Source organism: Molothrus aeneus, chromosome 3, assembly GCF_037042795.1.
Source record: "Molothrus aeneus isolate 106 chromosome 3, BPBGC_Maene_1.0, whole genome shotgun sequence".
NCBI classification, from domain to species: Eukaryota; Metazoa; Chordata; class Aves; order Passeriformes; family Icteridae; genus Molothrus; species Molothrus aeneus.
The window spans coordinates 84,879,194-84,903,876 of NC_089648.1; the positions used below are offsets into that span (position 1 = coordinate 84,879,194).

The 24,683-nt window shown below is 34.1% G+C and overlaps 1 protein-coding gene across 1 annotated transcript in view; it reads right to left on the minus strand.

The window, feature by feature from the left end:
- CSMD1 (CUB and Sushi multiple domains 1) overlaps window positions 1-24,683 on the minus strand; it is a 1,074,877-nt gene that overhangs the window by 126,627 nt on the left and 923,567 nt on the right. Inside the window, exons 34-40 of the mRNA XM_066547292.1 lie at window positions 22,765-22,968; window positions 21,471-21,595; window positions 20,760-20,856; window positions 16,350-16,454; window positions 6,949-7,067; window positions 3,219-3,288; window positions 1,114-1,230 (exon numbers count right to left, since the gene is read on the minus strand). Coding sequence (XP_066403389.1) covers window positions 1,114-1,230; window positions 3,219-3,288; window positions 6,949-7,067; window positions 16,350-16,454; window positions 20,760-20,856; window positions 21,471-21,595; window positions 22,765-22,968 — 837 coding nt within the window. The remainder of the gene's footprint in view (window positions 1-1,113; window positions 1,231-3,218; window positions 3,289-6,948; window positions 7,068-16,349; window positions 16,455-20,759; window positions 20,857-21,470; window positions 21,596-22,764; window positions 22,969-24,683) is intronic.

Consider the following 24,683-nt stretch of genomic DNA (forward strand, 5'->3'; position numbering starts at 1 on the left):
AAACATTTTTTACATGGAAAAGCTTACAGAAAAAGAGCAACTCTGAGACATATGAAGGACTATTTTTCAAAGGCAGTATTGTAATTACCTAATTAGGATGACATTGCTTATAAATTATATTTACCACAAATGTAGCTGGAGAATGTCCAAACTAGTGAAGGATGTTCTGCCCATGGTTCTCCTACATCTATAAGGATATCTAAGGCTACCCATAATTATGATGGCTCAGTTTTACCAGGTATTCACTGATAAAGGGCACTATTCTAAACAGCAGCAAAGTATTTCTTAGAGATAAACTTAGTAAAATACTATGAACGCAGTACATCTCACTACAAAAATCCCTCTTATGAATTCAAAAGGAGAATATGGAAAATAAACTAATTTCCTCAAATAGGGATAGTAAATTTAGTAATGATTTTTTAGAATTATTTTTCTTACTGAGCATTGGCATTGAATTTACAGTATGGGACATGAAGTTTCACAGCAAGAATACTTATTCCTTCTTCAGTTCTGATAATGATAGAAGACTGTGTTCTGTACATGAACTTACAGATACCTTATTATAGATGATTACCTTTTCACCATAGTCATTTCTTATTTGTGAAGACATTTTTTGTATTACAACAGTTTTAATGTAAACTTAGAAAGATTCTTAGTTGGGAACTATAATCTAGGATTTGGAATACAGTTTGAGAATGCTTTTAACCACATTCATAGTTCTAGAAGTGAGGTTTTGTCTATTTTTATAGAATATAAAAAACTATTTTAAAGGTCACTTGGAGAACGAAAGACTATTATTTAATTTAGAAGTCAAAATATTTATTTCATCTGATATATCTTCATGCCACAGATCTCATTTACTTTGAAATCAGTTTTTGAGACAGGCTGAGTAAATAAGTTGCTCTGGCAAAGACACATTTTGAAATTGCCAGCCATTTTCATTTCAAATCTAGCAAATAATTATGTAAGGGTTCACAATACATCCACTGGATAAAATCTACTTCATATTGGAAGTAAAATATTTATAATAATATAATATTATATATATATATATATATATTTAAATCTCATGGTTACAAATAATCACAAATAATCCAATGTAAGTTTACTTACCATATCCAATAGGCAATAAAATTTTCCATGTACAATCTAAGTTACTAGGGTAATTTCCAGGAAAACCTGGGCTCAGGATCACCCCAGCCATGTTTGTCAGTGTTCCACCACATTTAGCTATTAAAAACAAAAAGAAAATCACAGTATCTTTAATTAATATTATTTCTTAGTATTTGAAATATGCTTAATTCAAAATGGATTTTTCATTTTGTTCCCATGACCCAAAAGCAGTAAAATTTATCATAGTCAAAACACTCCTCATGAAGGAGGAAAATAAAAGGATGCAATTTAGTGCAAAATCTTTACTTGAGGTGATATGTTCAGTGTAATATAACTACAAATGTGTAGTTGCACGTATAGACCAGGCAACCCATTGTCTCAGCTTGGCAATTAATGTTAAAAAGGTCTGGTGCTATGTTGAGATATGTTTCACAATCAGATAAACAAATCTGGAATTAAACTGAATATGATCCCAAATGATGATGCAGCAACAAATCTATTACTCAATATAACCAAAAATACACTTGCATTTAAAAACAAGCAAAGGGAAAAAAAAACCCTACCACAGTTTTTGCTTTAATTCAGAAATAATATAGTCTTGCTGCATAACAGAATAATTCTTTGTTTTCTATTGTTATGCTTCTATTCAGCAAATTCATATATTTGGAAATTGAAAACCCATTTGCATCATTTAGGATGATATAAAGCTAAGACATAAATACATGAAGCATCCTGCAATAAAGTGGCTAAGTTTACACATATGCTAGGACACTAAAATGAAGTAACAATAACTTCAAGAAATCAAATAAGAATATTGTAATTTTATATTTATTATTTGAGGAATCATTACTTTAAGGCCTGTGAGTCTTCATGCCAGGCATTACATTGACAAATGATCTGATAACACAACTGTGATACTGTGATACTGTCTTGTTGTAATAATTGTACTGATTTTGGCTTGCATTCTATAAAAATCAATATTTTAAGTGTTAGAGGTGAGAGAAGAAGGAGGGTTATGTTTTAAGCTCAATGTTTTCAAGAAGGAAACATAACGTATGCAAGGTGAAACATAAGGTTACCATGAAAAGAAAAGAAACTGCAGAAGTGTCCAAAACCCAAAACACCCATCCTTGAATACATTTTCCATTTCTAAAACTGATTGGAAGAAAATGTACTACCTTTGTATCAATCAAAATTGACTCCTTCTGTAGAAGTTTGCAATACAAAATAATGCATGGGTTCAACTTGACAAGGAATCTATTTCACATTAGGGTTGAACAGTGTCGTCATCCCAATATTTTGAATTCCTCTTAGATATGAAACTAATAGGAACAGCTTTTGATGATTGAGTATTAATATTAAAAGCATTCACTGAAGAATGTATTTCAAAGCTAAAGTGACGGTACATTATGATGGACCTGTGCTTCTCACTCCTCACTTCCTGTTTTTTCTTGAAATAAGCATACCAAAATACAGCAGAATCTTGACTCTCTTAAATTTTGTCTAATCAAGAAAAAGTACTGCAGAAGAAGATTATTTTCTATACAAAGAAAACTCAGATCTTTTTGGCTAAGGTTTAAATGTACTAAGAAGAAAATGCTTTTTAGCTTTACTTTTCAACTCAGCATAATTTGACAGCTTTCTCAGATGAAAAGAGCCAGTCTTTTCTGGATCCCTGAAATTCCTTTTCATTCCACCATTCCTGAAGGCTTGGCTTCAGAGCTTCTCTCCACTGCCTGCTTCTTTAGGAAATCTTCTAGGTGCTCTTCAGGAACTGCCTAAGTTTTCCAATCTGAGCACGCTGCAAAAGGAATCTCTTAACACCATGAAGATTCAGCCTAATTCAAAGCAGATTATTCAGGAAAAGTGAAACAATGGTTAACATATGGGTTTCCTCCTTTGCCCACTCTCACGATATTTTTTAAAAATAGCATTTAACCATTTATAGACAAAAATATTATCTTTTTTCCCCATATTTCATAGATACAAATGAAAATTCAAAAAAGTTTTCAATTAAGCAGAATTAAGTTGAGGAACAATGGGCATGGCAAGGTCAGGAGTTTCGTGTGATTGATGGTCAGAAAACTGAAAACAGGTTTCCATACCAATGCAGAGAGGAGATGGATAGTTCCAGCGTCGAACTGTTCCTGGCATACAAGAAATATGAGAACGGCCCTGTTCGCAAAGGGCAAAAAATCAGATTACAAATACTCATTTATGGAACTTTCCTGAAAGACAGAACTACACAGTACCTCCTGGATAATCGAATCAGTGTATATTCTTATTTCAGCCAACTACATAATAATTTCTTGAATTAAACTCTATTTTCAAACAGTTCAGGTTTTATGTTCTTATTTTTCTATTGGATAAATGTTCTAAAACATCTTTTCTCTGGTAACTTGAAAGTTTCTTAAAAGTAGAAGCAGCTATGTGCTCTCATCTGCTAAGTTCACTGCCTGTTTCACTGTGTTCTATCTACAGTGCAAGCATAGTGGTTGAGTTTTATGCTGCAACCTGTAGTGAATCAACCATTGCTCTGCATAATTACTACAGACACAGAGAGGAATTTGTTCCTCATCTACTTACTACAGATGTTCAATGTGGACCATGCCAAGACTGCCATCAACAGATAGCAGTAGGCCTTGACCTCTCACATGGCCTCACAACATGACCCACTGCATTCATGCAACATCTTGGCAGACAGCTGTAGAAATACAAGTGCCTCTTTATATAGCTGTCATGTTTCATTTACTCTGTCTATTTTTAAGAAAAATCACAGGAACCAAGCAGACTCATGTGATGGCAGGAAGTAAATCAAGACATGGCTGTAACTTGCACAGTCTAATCCCACATACTTCAGGGGGACTGTCTAGGACCAAAATGCTCCCATCTTTGTTTTCCCTAGGAACAGTTCAAACTATTAACAGTAGCAGAAAAAGTCTCGTTTATTGTCAATTCTGTCCTTTGAGATACTCAGGTTATGCATTCTGCTGCTGAAGCGCAAAAACTGAATAAATTGGCCAGAGTGAGAGCAACTGATACAAAGATTGAGACACAGGACTGAGAACAAGGTTTAGTTTCTGTTTTGATCATTTGGATACACAAACTCATGCTAGTCACTTAACATCCCTAGCTTATTTTGATCAGGTGTATTAGGAGTCTAAAATTTTGTAAGTCAGCACATCTTATCAATATCATATGAAGGTTTATTTAAATATTATTTGTCCATAGCAATCAAAATCTCATAAAAATGAGAAAAAGAATGAATAGGTAAACTACAGTAAAAGAAAATCCATTTGATGACATTTCTTCCACACCATTTGGAATGTTTACACTCTACCTTGAATAAAGTTCATATAGAACTGCATGGAATAAAACTCCTTTAATTAATCATTTAGTTAAGTATATTTAGGCAATCATGTTCTGAAAGCCAAACTGAAACACATGAAGAAAATTACTTGGAAGGAAAAAAGGATCAGTTTTCACTAAAATAATGAAAAATAAATTAGTCTTTTTCTTCTAAAAACACTCCAAATTGATAATTCAATAAAAATCTTTTTCTTAAAAGCTACATTTTTAAAGGAAAATAAGTGCATGCACTTACTGTGTCATCTTAGTTACTTGTAAAATGTATGAGGTTTTGAATAATTTAATTAATGCAATATTTCCTGTTTTACTTCCTCTTTTTAGTCTTCCAAGATTGCATTGTTTTATTTTATTCTCTTTTTCTACTTTTCTGTGATTGCATACCTCTGATGTGAGTTAAGGAGGAAGACGAAATTTAACTACCACAGTCAGGAAAAACATAAAATAACCTATAAAAGATCTTTTGAAAAACAAAATTAAATGATTCCTCTAGCTTCAAGCCTCTTTCCAACAAGAGCACACTCTGATTTCAGTCTTTTAAAGTTCCCTCCTGTGGGGAGACACTTAATCCTACAGCTAGCAATTACGTTTCTTATGCATCTCCAGGTAGTAGTTTGAGCTCTATGACTTTTCTGGTAAGTCTCAATTATAAACTAATCCACAGCTGATTGTTATTGCTAGCTGTGAATATGTTCTCTAAAGACTGAGGATAAATTCACAGCTAAAGAGAAAAAAAATTATAAAATGTTATGCTGGTCTATATTTGTTGAATAGAAAACATAGTGTGCCTCATAGAACACTATTTTCATTATTATTCCTCTTTAATTTGGATCCTATTTTACTTGTCCTGTCAGACTAACATGCTATATATATATATATGTATGCACTTCCTTACAACAGAGTCCATACAGCATAGCAATTTTCATCAATATTTTCAAAAGATTCAAACTCTTTTCTATTGAATTTGGATATTGAAGATCTTTGTTTTACACTTTGAACAAGCTCATGAAACTAGATTTTACATATGTCAGCTTCCACAGATAGTATTAAAATTTTAGATTTATTGAAAAAGAGGTTTACAGTCAGAATAGATACAGTTAAGGAACAATATGCTATGAAATGTTAAGAAAGTATTTAATAATAGAATCCCTGTAAGTATATAGAAAAAGTCCATTTAGTCATATGAGAGGGCTACAGATAAGACCTGCCTATAGACAAAAGACATTATATGGTTTTGTGATAGTGATATACACAGTGTATTGAAATTTAGCTTTAATATAGATGAGAGTTTTTTTGTGTGCAGCTCTCTTCTTCAAAAATGCATCATTATTTATAATAATACTGTATTTATGAACTTGCATTCTGATTGTTTTTAAAAGTAAGAGTAGATCCAAAACATCAAGCCAGGGCTAACAATGCGTATCTTCAAAAGCTTTTCTATATTTATTCCAACCACTTCTGAAGTATTCCTATTCTACTGTTATCACTCCACATCAATGTTTCACCACTACTATTTTAAGTATAGACAGAATATTTGATGATGCTGTATCTTGAGCATGTATCCATTTCTAATCAATGTAATTAAAAATTGAATAATGATGCCCTTTTTCAACGTGCAAGATTTAGATATTTCTAAAAGTTGAAAAAGGTAGGGATAAAAGAATCTGCAATATGATGGGCAATACAAGTAGAGGTCACTCCAATAAATCTAAGCAGTTTCAAGTTTGATACCTGTGTTAAACTTTTGATATTACCAATGAAGAACAATACTTTAAGAGTAAAGTTCCTGTTCAAACATGAAATCTTTGTATGAATCAGTCCTTGGAGGAGTATGGCTGATTATCTCCAGTGTCACAATAAAAATGTAAACAGCTGATTGAGATTAGATGGCTGGTTTTTATATTAAATTAATTGTGTTATATGGAGATCATTTCCCATCTCCATAGGAAACCATCAGTATAGGCTTAGTTTTCTTATTTCCTGTCAAATCACTGCTAGAAGCTTAGCCATAAATCAGATGCTTACCTAAATATATTTCAGTCATAACAGCTCAGAAGCAGTGATCAGGATCACAGAAATGAGGAACTAAACAAACAGCTCTTGGCAATTATATGAATAAATCCCCCAAAAGGAAAAAAAACACGGCACTCTATAGTATAGTACTATAAAAATTTTCTAGAGAAAACATTTTCTTCATGTTATTTCAATTCCCATTTTGATGGCCTTTACTGTTCCATGGTATGTTGATGATATAAGACAAAATTTCCCAGCCCAGATTTACTGAAGGACAGAAATGCCACACATTTGTAGCTTTACAATTTGGGAGCACTCACATAGGCTCCACCTAAATCATCTCTATGACTACACTACAGACTCTTCATTGGAATATGTTTTGGACAGGTCTCTTGGCATTTTATTCTTGGCAATCATTCCACAGTGTATTATTCAAAGAAAAAAAGAAAGAAATACCTGTAATGTATATCCTGGCTCACACTGAAAGGACAAAACATCATTCACCATATATCTATCTCCTGATTTGATCCCATTGCTAGGAATTACAGGTTCTGGACAGGCAGCAAGACCTACAGCTAGAAAAAGTAAAGACAAAGATTAAAAAAAACATAGATAAGTGGACAGCAGGTCTTCACTGATATTCTCTGCCTTAATGAATTATTTCCACACAATTACGGGTATTTAAGAAAACATTAATTAAGAATTAATTTCAACAATAAACTGAAATTTTGTTTAAAACACAGAAGTTTTCACAACTGTTCTACAGAATACGAGTGGTATGGCTGAAGCACAAAGATTATACACTATGACCAATTACCAAGTCACATTGCTATGACACACTACACAGTTTTATAGTCTCCAAAGCAGTATTATGATTTTAATTTTTTAAAAATCCTGGGTTTTATTTGTTTGCTCATTTTGTTTTACTGGGGTTTTTTGTCCTTTCTTATCCTTGTGAAGGAAGTGGAGAGAGAAAGATGGAATACACTTTATGCATATTCTCTCTTTTCAACAATAAATGAGCAGAATTTATTGGTGGTTCCTTATTTTTTGGCAACTCCATGGACTATAAAACACATTTAGACATTGAAATTTAGTACTTTAACCCAAAACTCAATCTTTGCATAGGTGTCACTGGATAGTCTGTTCTTACTTGTTTTTAAGCCAGGTGTGAGAACACAAAAGATTAGTTTAACAAAGATTCTCCATTATTAGTAATTTCTTAAATTTGTTCACCTAATTTGGCAACCTAAAGTACAAAATTCTGCTTTTTGTCAAGTGTGTACCATTGTTTTGCCTTGTGTACTATCTAAGGAGTTTTCTAGTCAACACTACTGAAAATTAAATATCAACTTTTCCAACTAAGTGAAAATACTCCAAATGAACAAGACAGTTGACAAACGGGAGATTAGATTAAGTAATTCTGAGCTTTTTTTTTTGTTGCAAACAGAAGGACCAGAAGAATCAATTTGTAAGTTCATGGTCTGATAACAGAATCTCATTTCCTTTATGCGAAAAACCTTTTATGAAGTCAAATATCAGTCTAAAATACCATTTTAATTGTTAAATATTTATTTGAGAAAATCACTCCTGAAACATCATTATGTAGTTTTTTATGTTTTATGAAAATATGATCTGTAGAAGCCAAGAATGGAATTACCACAATGAGTGAGAAGATATTTTGAGAGTTGATTAGCACAAAATTCCATAAAGAGCAGAGAAACATGATACTTTGCTGAATGAGATCCTGTGCATCCTTCAATTCAGTTGTGTGGAAAAAAAAAAACCCTGACTACTACTCTCAATATCTTCCTATGAAATCTAACCTGTTTGGTGACAGTACATGCAACTTGACTGTGTTAGTACAGAAATTGCATTATATTTGACTTTATTCTGATATGTGACATGTTAGTCAGTTGTTCCAGATACTTCATCATGAAACAATATCTGATATTATTCACTGAGACCCTAGCCTTTCTAGGGAAATACAATTTTCTTACAGGTAATGTTGATCACACATTTTCATACAGACATGGTTTTAACTTTATGCCATAAACCATTATGTATGTACTTTTCATCACTCAAATATAAATGCCTTACAAATATTAAATGCACAGATAAAAATTTCACACAATTCCACTCTTTTTCAAGTTTTAGCTGGAGTAAATATATTTTTCCTAATAAAGAACAGGGAAGTCTGAAATAGCTTTTATACTTTCACAGGAAATTGTGATTGCTGTGCCAATTTTTTTTTCTTTCCTGAAATTAAGTTCTACGGTCCAGAATGTTCCTTGTTAGTCCTGTGCCCTTGAGTTTTACTACATTTCACTTTCTTCAGGAATGCAGATAATGTCAAGCCATTCTAATTCTGAGTGAAAACCATCAAGGTATGAAGTATAGGCTTCATAACAAATTATGCAAGAGGTATCAAACAAAAAATTTTCAAATTATCAAATAAAGAATAATTTAATAGTTGCAAATAATGGGACCTCCCTGAAGCAGTTATTTTGTGTACTGGAATTTATAATTTAGGAAAATATCTAAATGTGTTTTAAAGATTTTCAGAAATTTCTATCGTAGAATTTACAAATTTTTATATTCTTCCAATGGAATCAACTTTCAAAGGATGTTATGGTGACTTTCCATGGCCACTAGGAATCTCCTGTGCGGTCACTATGTGGAATTGTAATGCTCCAAATAATCATGGAGATATTGTCATTAACTTCAATGGTTTGGGTTTTGCTGCAGGTTAACTAGTATCGTTCTTTTGGTCAATCAGTCTGTATTCCACAATATCATAAAAGTATTTGCATCTGGAAAGTTTGAGTATAGGTACTAAATAGCTGTGATATGCATTCACACAAACTGTTTCAGCATTAAGTGAAGTGTAATGCCTCATCTCAGTAATTCAAATTACCATATACAGACTGCTGTTCACTAATTTGCGAATCCAGTGTTCAGATGCAACTGAAGAAAATTAACGCTTATTTCTGCATTTTCTCACCCTTCTCACTCTTGAATAGAAAATAAAATTTTAAAAGATCTGCTCCAAGATAACTGTTATTAAATAAATAAGCACCTTACAAAGATACAGTGACTAAATTGCTTACAGATATCCATGTACTTGCTGAATTCTGTGAATATAAATTTGAGGTTCACTTCCTGTCTTCAAGAAATTTGTATTTTGGAATTCAGCATTCCTGTATATTGAGAGTAACTGGCTTGGATCTGTATGAATAAAGTTACTTTTACATATTTGAGTTACAGAAACAGCTGTAACAGTGGATGCATAGCAACACTAATAATGTGCTTGATATATCCATCATTGGTCGAATAGCATACAGAATTTAAACAGACTATGATCAATCAAAAACCTTCAAATTAAATTTCTATCTAACTGAGATTATGGTATATACCGTGTATTTATATTTAACAGATTCTAATAATTAGGTTAAAAACTTTTTTTCTGCTAGCTGCTTATACTTTTCAAAACATTTTGTATATACTACTTCTTTGGTCTGAAAAATGATGCAAATTATAGAATATTCTATCAGAATGTCATAAAACACTTTGACTTCTTTTGATATACCTGATATTAAGAAGCAATATTACTAACCCAAAAGCAAGAGAAAGTTGAAAGCAGAGTCAAATACTATTCTGAATCCTCAAATCTCTGTTATTCTAACATAACTAGATATGTTATGTTAATAACATATCTAGTTATGTTAGAATAACTAGATGTTCCATAATTCCATAATACTAGCCCAGTGTAGTTTGAAAATTAATTTAGTTAGAACAGGTCCAAACATCAAAAGAATGCTTGAGAGAAAGCAAACAAATTCTGGTATCTGAGGACAAACTTGGAATCTTAAATATTCAGAGACTCGGAAATACATTATTAAACTAGGTTGTATGTGAACAGTCACTAATACAGGGAAAACCTGTTAAATGTCAAGTCCAAGCAATCAAAAAAGGAGCAAGTATTTCTTAAGTGCATACTTTTCAGAGCTCAGTTTCTGCTATGCAGTACAAAATAGAACACATCAATGTCAAGAGTGATAACCCTCTCCCTGACCTTCTTCCACTTACTGTTTGCTAAACACTTTCTTGACTCTGCTGTGGCATAAGACAAATATGCTTTACTTACATAATTATATCCATGCCTACAATTACCTCAAATTCTGTCCAAACATCACTGCCACTGCTGGCAGAAAGAAAATCCTTGCTGGCATATCTGACAATGTGAATGCCCATTAGTGTCCATTTTAGAAAGCTGAGAACTGGACAGCACAAGAATGTCTTGACAGCTGGACCAAAAGTCATCAGGCTTTCTTTTTTCAATTCCTCCCACACTATGCAGCTAACAAGAACATATTATGCTTTACTATATCACAAGCATCAAGCTGGAGTGCATTGCTCTTTCCATTTTGATGATGGCGTATATCAAAATCCTAGCTGTCCCTTTCAAAACTTCATGCTTCAGACACTAGCCTAGAAAATGCGTTTATCTCAATGAGTTACTGCAGAGAGGTCAGATTGTTGTCAACATCTACTAAGTTGCACAGATATACTGACAGGATCAGGACCTGCTAAATTAAAAATGGCATGTTTATGATTCACACCTGCTTTAACATGGGGAAACAGAAAAGACTTGCACTGAAGAGCTACATTAAAATCCAAATTGCATGAAAGATCTTAAACTGGACCTCTGAAATATAATATGCTACTTGGAAGAAAATATTTTCTTCTCTGCTAGTCTGATTTTTATCTTTTAAATTATTAGATATCTTCATGATAGAGAACTACTACAAAAGACAGTCAATTGCTCTCTAGTTCCCTTACCAGCAAATCCTTTATTTCAGCTGCCAAGAACCTTCAACACTTGAAAGGACATGATAGAGTGGCTTCAGAAAAGTAGATGCTGGTTAAAAGTAAGATTATATTCTCATACATAGTCCATACTCTTGGTATAGCAGTAAACTAAAAACTCACAAAAATCAGTGATGCTGACCTGTGCCATCCATCCTACTCCCAGTTAATAGAGATGGATGACACTACAAAAATATTGTTTACATAAAATAACATTTTTACTGAAAAATTTAATTCTAACCCCTAAATTTGGAGAGATGGATTAGATAGATAGATAGATGGACAGATAGATAAATAGATAGTTATAGGCACTTAAAAAGGTGGCCTAAACCTATATATCAATATTCAGCATATATTCAGTTTTTATTCAAACAAACTTGACTTTAACTGAGAAGTTCAAGCAGCATGTGGAGAAAAGCAATTATTTCCAGACTTTTTATTTTTTCATTTGTTTGAATATTAAGGAAAACATTTAAACTACCACTGAATAAACACATGAGGTTTTAAGACCAAGCTTAAAAGATTGGTGGTCACAAATGCAGAGGAATTAAACAGTCACATTTCCAGAAAAAAACATTTAGATAGTTGATTCCTTCATTCATTAGATTAAAAGTAATTAAATCAAATAAAAAGTGATATTTATTCTTCCTACTGTTGTACATATTAGGAATGCAACAAAACCCTCTTTGATTTGACTTGCTGGTGGTAGTGAAAATAATTATGTTTGGTATTGATTCTAGCACATGCATATAAAGGATTAGTTAAATGATTAATTCTCATCTTTTCTACAGTAATCTGTTGCATATTTTACTGCTTTGTTAACCACAGGTTGATGCAACCAGTTTAAAAACCTACAGCCCTTGTGAAATAATAGGAAACCACATAGTAGCCCTCAACAATACTTACAATTCTGTTGTGACTACAAGGAAATTTTTCTAAGGCACTAACCAATTATTTATTTTAATATGAGTTTGTATATCTGACTTGAAAAACAAAACAAAACCAAACCCCAAACAAATAAAAGAGCCAAAAAAAACCCAATAACAATGAAACAAAGGAAAAAAAAAAATCTATGTCATCAATCTGACCATAGCATACAAATTCAGTAGACCACTTAACTTGGGCAAATGAACTTTTACATTCTTAATGTCTAACACAAAACCATCCTAAAGTAAATGACTTTTTGTCATATTATTTGCCTTAAGACTTGTGTGTTCTTGAAGGCTACAAAGGAAACCTATGCACTGCCTAGATTAGACATAGATTTAGGTTTGCAGGAGCAGACTGTCCAGATCCTTCCCATGAAAATAAAGACACACATAGAAAAAAACCTGCAAATGGACAGGGCAAGAGAAGGACATTGTTAAAAGGAAGAAAATGTTTCAAGAAATGGAGCTATTCTTATTCAAACATTTAAATTATCTTGAAATATTTACGATTTGAATAAGCTTTCATCAGTGGCTGAAGCTTGCATGAAGTATTTATGAATTTCTATAAAGTTACTTCAAAACAATAAACAGTGTGGAATATATGTGATCAAATGATAGCACACTAAATATATCTTACTGAAGTAAAGTTTTCCCTACATAGTGATCCAAACTCAGGCATGTTTATAGCATTTTATCTTCTAAATAGAAATACTTCTCCATTTATTCTAAAATAGGATGTGCAAGTTGTAGAGGCATAGTTTTTATTGTGAGTAAACAATTTAGTAGTGCCTTAAGGACACTCTCCTCTGTTGCGCCTTGTTCTTTAGAATTTCTTCTGGGATGAAGGGAATGTTCCTACATAAGTCTCACTTTCTAATGCTGTAATGAAGACTTTTCATATAAGGACATCAGGGTTCTGCAGAATATTGTAATGGTTAGTTTAGAGCAGTTTCAGCTACTACTCTAATTTGTAATTTATGTAAAATGTAAGGCTAGATTAAACACAACTAGGTCCACTTAATGTCTTCTATCCCTGCTGTAGTCTGCTGATGTAGGATTTGGATTACAAATTTGGTCTCAAGGTGCTGAACAGCTTCTTATTGTCAATTGATATTTTCTGTTAGTATCTATAGTAGGAAAACTAATTGTCTTCACTCTAATTCCTGTCTTTCCCCTATAGAAGTAATTATATCACAGACTCATAGAATATGCTTATTTGGAAGGGACCCAAAAGGATCATGAAATCCTACTCTTTGCTCTGCACAGGACATCCCAAGAGACACATTGTGTGACTGAGAGAATTCTCCAAATGCTTCTTGAGCTCTGTCAGGCTTGGTGCTGTGACCACTTCCCTGGGGAGCCATTCCAGTGCCCAAACACCCTCTGGGTGAATAATTTTTTCCTGATATCCAACCTACACGTCCCCTGACACAACTTCAGGCCATTCCCTTGGTTCTGTCACTGTCACCACAGAGATCAGGGTCTGTCCCTCCTCTTACCCTCACAAGGAGCTGTAGCTGCAGTGAGGTGTCCCCTCAGTCTCCTCCAGGCTGAACAGACCAAGTGACCTCAGCCCCTCTTCACATGGCTTCTCCTCAAGGCCCTTCACTGTCCTCACAACCTTCCTTCGGAAACTTTTTAATAGCTTAATGTCATTTTTAGGAGTTGATTATACCTGAAAGTTACATCTGCAAAGCATTTTATCTAGAAAGAATCAAGGGACAAACAAACAATGCAGGTGTGCAGGGCCAGGAGTTGGATTCAATGATCCCAATGGGTTCCTTATAACTCAGCATATTCTCTGACTCTATGACTATTAATATATTTCTACTTATTTAATTTTCTTTTACATTTATTGAAAGTAAAAATTTATTGAAAGTAAAAATATTTATTGAAAGTATCGGATGTTCTAACATAGCATTTCACATTGAATGCTTTTTGCCCAGATAGGTGATATTTTCGTGTTTTCTTTATTAACACAACCCTTTAGCAAAATGATGTTTTATTCCAAATTTTAGATTGCCTTCTGAACCAAAGGTATTTATTTTTCAGATGCTGCTTCAAATATTAGGTGATCAAACAATCAGAGACTTCAGAATTCACAATCAGATACTAGCAATATCTGCAGAGAAAAGTATTTCCTTCTCTGCTTTTTTCTTGATCTGGAAAGGTGACTGCTCAACATAAAATCTGTAAATTCTTTCTGTAGGAACTTTCTCAGTTTCTATGTTCAGTCGCACAGAGAGATGTACTGTACTCCTACTAGCCCTTCAAGAGACCACATAGCCTCATAAGAAAAAAATTCTTTTCTTTCCTGTCAGACTACCAAGAGTTCTGAATGCTCAATATTGCTGCCTTGACCTGTACTGAGGTGCATTTCTAAGAAACACTGGCCTTGAAAAATTAGCACCACTGAAGTCCAATTGATGCTTTAACAGAGCACAGTGGGGAAATTGGCAATTAAGAGACAAACAAAAGTATAAATCTAAGTGATTTTACTTATTAACAGAACAGTTTTTTTTCAGGAGTTGAGTTGCAGATAAAATAAAACTGATACAGTAAAATATAAAAATGTTAAATGTTCATTCTATGACTTTCTAGAATTAATGTGTACTTATTTATGCTTCATATGGAATTATACTTTCACCGTAGGTTAAAGAGAAATACTGGAGGAGGAAAAACTGTGGAGGAGGAGTCCCCAGACAAAAAAAAAAAAAAAAACAACCAAACAAAAAAACTTTCTCAAAATAGTAGATTCTAAAAAAATTCCTGCAGAGGTAATATTCCTATTTGCATTCTACATCACGTCTAGAATTTTGATTATATCAAAATAACCCATATAACTTACTTGCATATAAATACTTGAACTGTGCAGGGAATTAAATGAAAACATAGGACTAACTTGTGACTACAGTCATATTCAGACATTTATTATGAGCTGAAAATCTAATCTTTCAAATTCTTTCAGCTTTATGTTTTCTTTACAATTTTTTATCTCAATCCTAAATAGGACTTATTAAAAATCATCCATGTTTATTTACTTATGTACTTCTTCAAAACATTTAAAACATCATTACCATTTTTAGATACTATTCTTGGACTCAATGAAATATAAAAGCTAACTCCATTGTCAAGAAAATTCTTGAATGGCCTTTGAAAAAGGAGAGGATGCTTCAAAAATTATAAGGATATTAACTTAGTGACCTTTATCTAAGCACTCATCAGACACTCAATTCATCATTGTACTTTATAAATAGTAGACTATTCTTAGCAATACCTACTTCCAATTAAAATCACATGAGCTATGTGTAACTATTATTCTACAGTATTTTAAGTTTTGGAGAGATGTAATAATAGAAAAGTGTTTGAATTAAATATGATTATGAGAGGTAATCCACTATGTTTATAACTCCACAGCTCTGTATTCTAGAATGAAGTTTCTCAGAAAACATACAAAAAGTTGATATATAGCAGAATTTGCCATGAAAATTCTTAGGTTATTCTGTTTATACTGCCAATGATTTACCAAGATAACTGTTGTGTTTTCTTCTAGCTCTTGGATTAAAATGTTGGTTTTTTTCAATTATAGCAATTTGTTGAGAGAAAATAATTTGAAGGAAAGAAAATAACTACAAGGCATACATAAATATACATATTAATAGGAAAAAATATGCTATCTTCTCTGGTTTTATCCATTTTCAAGCAGGGAAATTCACTCCTACTTTTTTCGTCACCTAAATTTCCGAACTAAGCTGAAATAAGTTAAGAAAACCCACATCAATATTAAACCTCACATTTAAAAAATGCTGTTATGAATTGCCAGGTTGATTTGTTATGTGATGCTAATTTGTGAAAGCTGTTTTCCATCAATTTCAAATGTCACTTCATTTTAAATTTCAGTTTAATAGATACCACTTACACAAGGCTTGGTACTCAGGGAAAAAAAAAACACAAACAAAAAACCCAAACAAGTAAGCAAAAAAAAAAAAGTAAAACATCTGTTTCCCTTCCTATATGCATGCTTTTCCTGAATAAGTTTCAAAAAACTCAGAGTCTTACTTTTGTATTCCAGATGAAAACCAGCTGCTGCCACACTAATGTCAGAGTGAAAATGAAGGTAAAGTTGATTGGAGGTACTATTCAACAATGCTGGCACAGTTGTACCTGGAAAAATAAAAGTTATGGAATAAACTATAGCATGCTGATCAGAGTTTCGTATAGAAAAGACAAACAGAACTGAATCAGAGAGGCTTATTTTCTTCTCATTCTCTTCATAGGAATCAAATATTTTGCTGTGTTCTGTCTTGTTTTTCTCCTGAAGTTGCAGGAAAAGTTTGACTACAAGCCAAACAATAAGAGGCAATAAGAGTAAGTACAATCAAACAAGATCCCATCATGTTTAGAGGCAGCCTTATTGACTTGGACAGAGTAAATAGAGATGTAAAGAGAAAAAAATGACATAAACAAAAGATTTGATTATGATGACAAGCTCAACTGCCATTTTCCTGTTTCCTCACATTTCTATAAAACCTGCAGTACAGAACAAAGAAGTCCTGATTTTTTGTATGTACTCCACACCTTCTTCCCACAATAATATTTCAACCATTTATGCTAATTCAGAGGATATGACAAAAGATGAAGAAATAGGTACAACACATTAAATAAAACCCCAAAACAACATGTAGCTTTTCCTAATTCAAATATCTATAATAAAACTGCTTCCTTTTTGTGCTACACAAGCTTATCACTAACTCTGGATGCATTCTTTGCCACTAGAATTGCTAAATCTGACAAACAGTTACTTTATTATCACATGATACCATGTAACTCATATTCTACTGTCTAAAGCCAGAAGACTTACTGAGGCTAAAAATTACATCATTTTCTATGATTACCCTCAAAGACAGTATCAAGTAGCTAATAAACTTCAATGGTGGATGCATAAGAAAAATTCTCATTTCCTGTGGGGCATTTTCTGTTTCTAAAGTAACTGTCAGCAGCCTAGGTATAAGTCTGAAACTTGGGCTTAAGAAGTGCTGAAAAGAATTATCTTCCTAAGTCTGCAATCTAAACTAGGAACTGGTAAATACTTCTAAAACTAAAAATGAATTAAGCAAAATCTTGATATAACTGGAGGAGCTGAAACATGACAAGTTGGTCTTTAAGGAAGGTATTCACTGTTTGACACGGAGACTCCAAGTACCCAAATTCAGACAGCACAGAGCACTGACATCACACAATATTACCCTGGAGTACAGAGAACAGTGAAGCATCTCCCTGGAAGAAGGACTTTTCATAGTAACTGTTAAGGAAACCTCCCTGTCTGACCATGCAGACAGGCTGGTCACACTCCCACCACCAGAGAACTTCACAGCAGGGACCAGACCCCCTTCCCAGCAGGCAGCTCCAGTGATCTGATGAGTCCCTGTTTCACTGCCTGTGCATCCCACCCTCACAGTCAGATCAGGCTTCCTCACAGATTCCACCCTGGGTCTCCTGCAGCAGAGTCTCAAATATCTCATTCCATAAAGTCATTTATTCACAGTGCACTTACACTGAAACAGCTCCAGCTGATGCTTCCAGGGAGAATCCCAGCCAAGAAACCTCTGGGCTTTTTCACCCTCACAGTCTTACCACTCACAAAAGTATCTTCTTCCCTAGTCCTCAGCTCCTGCCATGTCTTTGAGTATCCTCTCACCAGGTTGAACTACATTTCCCCGGGCCCTTTGCTGTGCAAGGTTCAAGGCTTCTTGCCTCTGGCTGCACCACCCAGAGCTCCCTGAGCAGCTTGTATTGCCGCTGCTCAAGCAGCTACCAGCACCAACTGTATTCCTCAACAGTACTGATAAAGAATTTGAAATATATTTAAGGATGTTTAAGGTGTCCTGTAACAATGAGGATGTTAACTCACAATTACTATTACACTTTTTAATGAACAAAAGCCACTTGGCAGCTCTGTTCCTTTTTAGGACCTGGTAACATTTACCACCAGTCTTTTACTTTCTTAAAGGGTGATATTCATTAAGATGAGAAGGTAGATCCTATTGTACTGTGTGAAATAAATGAGGCTGGTTTTTAATTCTCATAATTGCTTCTTTCAATGGAATCATTCAGGATGGCTATCTGTCACAAATGGAAACCCCAGGGACTGATAGTGGTCCCCACACAGTTTCAGTATCTTCAGAAATTATTTGCGTGGTAGGATTGAAAGCACTCTCACCAAGTTTGTTGGTGACACTGAACTGAGTGGAGGGGCTGACATATCAGAGAGACCTGGAGAGACTGAAAGAGTAGACTAGTAAGAATGGTATGAACTTTAACAGAGACAAGTGCAAAGCCCTGCAGATCTGTTAGAATAAGCAAAAGAGCCTGCTAACAGGCTAGGATTTGTGTGGTTGGGGAGCAACTGAAAGGACCTGGGACTGTCGCAGTGGACAAGCTGAATATGAATCAGCAGTGCACTGCTGCAGCAAAGAAGTCAAATAGGTTCCTGAGCTGCACCCAGAGCAGCATTACTAGCAGAAATAGAGAAGCAATCATGCTGCTCCTCTCAGCACTTTGTCAGGCTGTGTGTGGAGTATTGTGCTCCATTCTGGTTCTCACAATACAAGAAAGACAAGGACAGACTGGAGAAGTCCAAAGGAGGACCATAACGATGATAAAAGGCTGGAGAACCTACCCTATGAGAAAAGACCAAAACAGTAAGGTCTCTTCTTCCTGTAGAAGAGAAGGCTCAGAGGGGACCTTATCACAGTATTCCAGTACCTAAAGGGCTCCTCACTTCACTGGGAGATGCAAGGATAAGACACGGGGAAAGAGGTCCAAGATGCACGGGGGAATGTTTCATCTTAACATTAAAAAGAATATTTTTACCATGGGAACCACCATGCCCTGCAGCAACCACTCAGGTGACATGGTAGAGTCTCCATCACTGGAGGTTTTGAAAATACAACTGGACAGAGTACTGGACGATATCATCTAAGTTTCCTTTCCTACAAAAGGTTGAACTACATGGTCTTGTGAACTCCTTTCCAGCCTGGATTGTTCTATGATTTTATGATTCTATGATCTAACTGGAATTCTACTGTTTGCTTGCTAACCTCTGCCTTTTCTGGGATTGTGTATATGAAGCATGGAAGATATGTTTCAGTGTGGTAACCAGATGTAGTGTCCTAATTGTTATGGACTTCCTTTACTGTCAATAGAGAGAAATGGTACTTAAAGGGCAGAAGCAGCTATCATTGATGATAGCTTAAGTGTAGGTATCTACACTCCATGCTAGAGATGTGTAGATATCTAATGCTCACGTAGAAGGATACCATGGCAGGATACTGGGAGTCTTACAGACTTCTTAACCTTTTGATTGAGAATCTGTAGTCTGGAAAATAGGCAGCTCTCCTAGGAGGCAGTAAAAGCCTGGTTCTCAGGCTTCCAATTTTTGTCTAAAGGCTTATAAAGGAATGAGGACTGATAGGTTTCCTACTTAAATATTCCATTATGGTATTATTACAGAAGATTGTATCCCTTTCAACTATCAGCAATGGCAACAAAGAGTAATGCATCTCATTCCAGAGATAAACATTACACTCAAAGTGTGAAAGTCTGTGTAGCTATCTAAGAAGTGGGGAGGCTGGGGGTAGCCAAGAATCTGGGAGGCAACACAGCAAGGACAGCTGCCCTTAACTGACCAAAGGGATATGCCACACCTTATGGCATTGTGTTAATCAGTAAATTTTTCAGTTGATTCTTCATTTCCTTACTAATCTAATATGCATCTATACTTCAAAAGTTTGTGAAATCACCAGAGGCAAAAATCCACCTGCTTTAGCTACATCAGAATCAGAGCAGTAATCATCAGTCTGGGTTATTATTCATGATCTAATCCCTTTCTCTTGGTTTTACAGAACACACTCCTTCTATTAAAAAGTCTCATACAAAGAGAAAAAGTGTATGTGCTTGATGTATTTTAAACAAATAATTATCTGGGGTTTTTTTATATTCCAGTTGTATAAAATCAGTTTGTTCTGTGAGGTCTGGTGGGTTTAGATGAAGATTGAATGCTTCATCTTTTTCATGAGAAAGGCAGGCTAATAAGGATAAGTTAAGTCAAAGCTATCAAGGGAAGCTTCTTGAATGTCAGTACCAATTTATATCCGTGTATGTCTAATATGTGAGGGGCAGGAAAGATAAAAGAAAGGATTTTTTTTTTAAAGTATTATCAACTAAATTCCACTAATCAAAGTTAAACATTTTAGTGTCGTATTTTCTTCTGAAAATCTCTTTGAATTTGAATATTGACATCCTTATGCCACCTGAAGTCTCCTCCTAAAAGGACGAACAATTCATAACGGTATCAGAAATGATGAATATATACTCCTTATCTATATGTGTGAGCAAATAAAGACATGTTCCCTCACATACATATCTATATATATAAAATTGTATCTTTAATTCATGGCATATCCTAACCTGAAAAGCTCCCAAGACGCGGTGCTGTCATATCTCCACCATCGTATATTTCAAGGGAGTCCCAATTATGTTCAGTGGCAAAGCTGATGACCTGGATCTATAAAACAGGACCACAGAACTTCTTTAGGCCAACAAGCCATGTGCATCTTTAAACGTTCTAAAACCAGCAAAATGAAAAAAGAACACGTAGCAAAGAAAATAAAAATAAGAGATCCAAACAAAAGACACATCAGTGAAAGAAATGTAAATGAAAAATCAATATTCACTTTTTGCATTGTGTTAACTCTTAGAAAATATGACACGAGGTAAGTAAGAAGGATTTTGCATGTGTGTTGCATCATTTTGAATAATTACTCAAAGTGTAAATGAGCAGATAATCAAGATAGCTGCAGCACTCTCAAGGGACACAGTAATACCCTGGCAGATAGAAAGAGTTGGTATTTGCATATCAGATTGAAGGATCAGGGCCTGCTTTCAATATACTACACAATTAAATCAGAAAACTGCTTGTTAATCACTTCGCATTCATACCCCTATGTGAAAAGAAAGTAACATAAATAAAGCTAACCAAAAAACAATAATGAGAAATCCGAAGCACTAATATTTCAAGTACCCCACTCCCCAATTATAGGATTACGAATTTATGAAATTTTTAGAGAAATAAACAAACAAAGTACTTAATATTCCATGCTTGACAGAATACAGACTTGCCTGAATACCTGATCCCTCAGTCACTATGATTTTCCACACACAATTCAAGCTGTTACCATAAGGTTCAGGGTAACCTGGTGAAAGAATAGTACCTCTGCGCTCAGTAAAATTCCCACTGCATGGCACTGAAAGAAAGTATTATCACAAATCATTACACAACTTAAACCACTTTAGAGAACAGAGAAGTAATAATAGTTTTACTAAGATCAAGATAATTATAATAATCCGCTTTTGTAGCATAAACACATAGACATGAAGCAATCATCTGAACTTAGAATGCATCTTATCTAAAATATATCAATGATATTCAGCATAAGATACAACCTGCCTGAAAAAAAAATTTAGAAATGAACTTCATTTTGCATGTATGCAGCCTAGAACAGCACAGCAGCAGAGCTTATGTCTTACTTTGAGTAACAACAAACTGTAAAGACATAACATTAAACATGATCATGATGGACAGAAATCATGTGAATTTACCCACAGCCCAAGATACTTCCAATATTGAATCTAGTTGATAAAGTGGTGTAGTACATTAAATATTTTTTAGTGTATACACATTTGGTTCTTTAAAGTTCAGGAAAACAGAACAACAACAACAAAAAAACACCCAAACCCCCCAAAACCAACCAACGAACCAAAAAAAGCCCACCAAAAATACAGAACAAAAAACCCCAAAAGAATATGCAGAAAATAGGATACCTGCATTTATTTTTAGAACACTCTAATTAATGCTAGAGTAAATTCCTAGGAATAGCAAATTTTGAATAAAAATCCAAATAGGGAGAAGGTAAAAATATTTCAATGTTTACCAAAAAAACTTCACTTCAGTGCAGGTCTATTGACAGACCTGCACTGAAAATTAGTTTTACTTAAAAATGCTATCATCATTCAATGTACACTATGCTTTTGCTTGAAAGAAGAAATCATTATCCTATGTGTGATAGAAATACACAAGCACTGTGTAATAAAACAGGTAAAGACACTTCTGGAGAATTAAATTCTGTCTTGTATTTCAAGCTGTAGATAAGTCATGAAAATTATGAATGTTCAAGAAAATGTGCATCACACTTGTTCATATAATCTAAGTCATTATATGAAACAATATACTGCCTATGAGCCAGCTGGTACTCAATTATTTCTTGATATGGAAAACTGCTCTTTTAAATTGGGCATGACTGATATTAATCGAAGGAGAGTGAATATATGGGTTAAATACTATTTTCTGAAACAATTCCTGAATCCTAATTCAGAGACATGTGACAGAACAGACAATGTAAATGCAATTGCTTACCTACACAGCTTGGTACTGTGTCATTCCACTGAGCTAAGGCATTTGGTACAGACTGACATCGGATAGCTTTTGAGCCTTGGAGCAGATAGCCAGGACTACACTCAAATCGAACAACAGAGCCTGCTGAAAACTCAGAGCCAATTCTCCTGCCATACCTAGGCTCTGGAACTGAGCTACACTGTGTATCGCTTGTGCGTGGAACAGCTGTAAACAGAGAGAAAAATATAAAGTCATGAACACAAATGACAGTCATAATAAAAAAAATAGGCCAGTAAAAATGCTGATTGTTTCTTGTAGGACAGAGCTTAATTCATGTTACTTGTTCTGCTTCTGTATTCTCAAAGAATGGACTAATGCTTTCATGGCTATTAGCTGGAATGTGGTTTTGAGCTGTGCCTGTGTACAGTCATATGAGTGCCGTGGCAGCTCGGAGACATTTTGACTTTGGATGCACAGCTTTAGGCTTGAGAAGATCAGTGGGTGTTTCTGTGGCCCTCTTCAATGACAGGATACTACATCTACCACCTACTTCATTTAATAAACATGGGGCCTTTGGCTTCTCACTAAAACTTTCTCATTTGAAGCCCAAAAAAATTTTATGGTGTAGCTAATCAGATATAAAGAAAACGTAAAATCTGAAAAATATTTGATTTATCATATTGGAAAACATAAAGTGATAACAATACACTCTCCAGTGTTTTCTTTTGACAACAATTATTTTTACCAATAATGTCTGGGAATTCATAAACCTGATGTGATACAAGAACAATTAAAAGACAGCAAGCAATATATAAAGAGCAAAATAATAACATTCATTAGAAGCTCATGAGATAGTTTTCCCTTTGGCTTCATTATTCATAAACACTTCTTGATAACAGGTATTTTTTATGCCTACTGACTTTTGCTATTGTGCCTGTTGTTCATATATAAAACTTGCTCTTACTACATGCCATTTTGCAGTCAGTTAGTAAATGCCAATTTAAAAACAAACTATTTATCTAGAAAATGACAGTGTGCAATATCATCTATGTTTTACAGTATAATAAAATAAAGGTAAAAATAATCTTATTAAATACATGAAATTTTTCTGTGTGAGCGGCATGTTTTTTCAAGAATTAGTTTTAAAGTGACGCTGCATCTAGATATGAATAAGTAACACCACAAAAATTGCCTGCCATTTAATCCTTAAGTAAACGACATAAAATGGTACCAGGAAGGAGAAAAAAAAAAGAATATGGGTGTTACATTTTATTCCTGGAAGATTTCCAAGCATGGTGCTTCCGGCTCACTAATGTAAACTATATTATATATAGTTTATATATATCATAGCTATATTTAGTTTTATTTTACTGCATTAGGTTTAAATTCCTTTGCTGACCTGTAAGAGTGAAGAGTGACATTTCTATCTGTTCATGGGCACAACTGTACACACCCTCACCACACTGTTCAGCTACCCTGGTCGCCAAGTAAAAGACAAGGTGTATAGAAATTATACATACTTATTTTAATATTGATAACTTTACACTCATCCTATTTTCTTATACTGTCATTTGCTCCATTCAGAATCATAATTAAGTTTTAAGTACTTGTAAATGCTCTAAAAATTAACATTTCTTAACAACTTGGATACAGAACAGTAATTGAAATCAACTTTATCTTAAATCTAGCATTTAACATGCAACACATTTTAGCAGAACAATGAAAGTTGTCATTTATGACTACATTATGTTCTACCAGTTTAAGCATTGCTACCATATATAACAGTTAAGCTTGCCCAAGTATTACTGAATGTAGAGAAAAGCTTTTTCTAAGAAGATTTAGAAATAATTACTACCATCAATAATAGAAAAATACATTCTCTTTTTTATAATATGCAGTGAATTGATTAGTCAGACAAAGTTAGACATACTGTAATATGT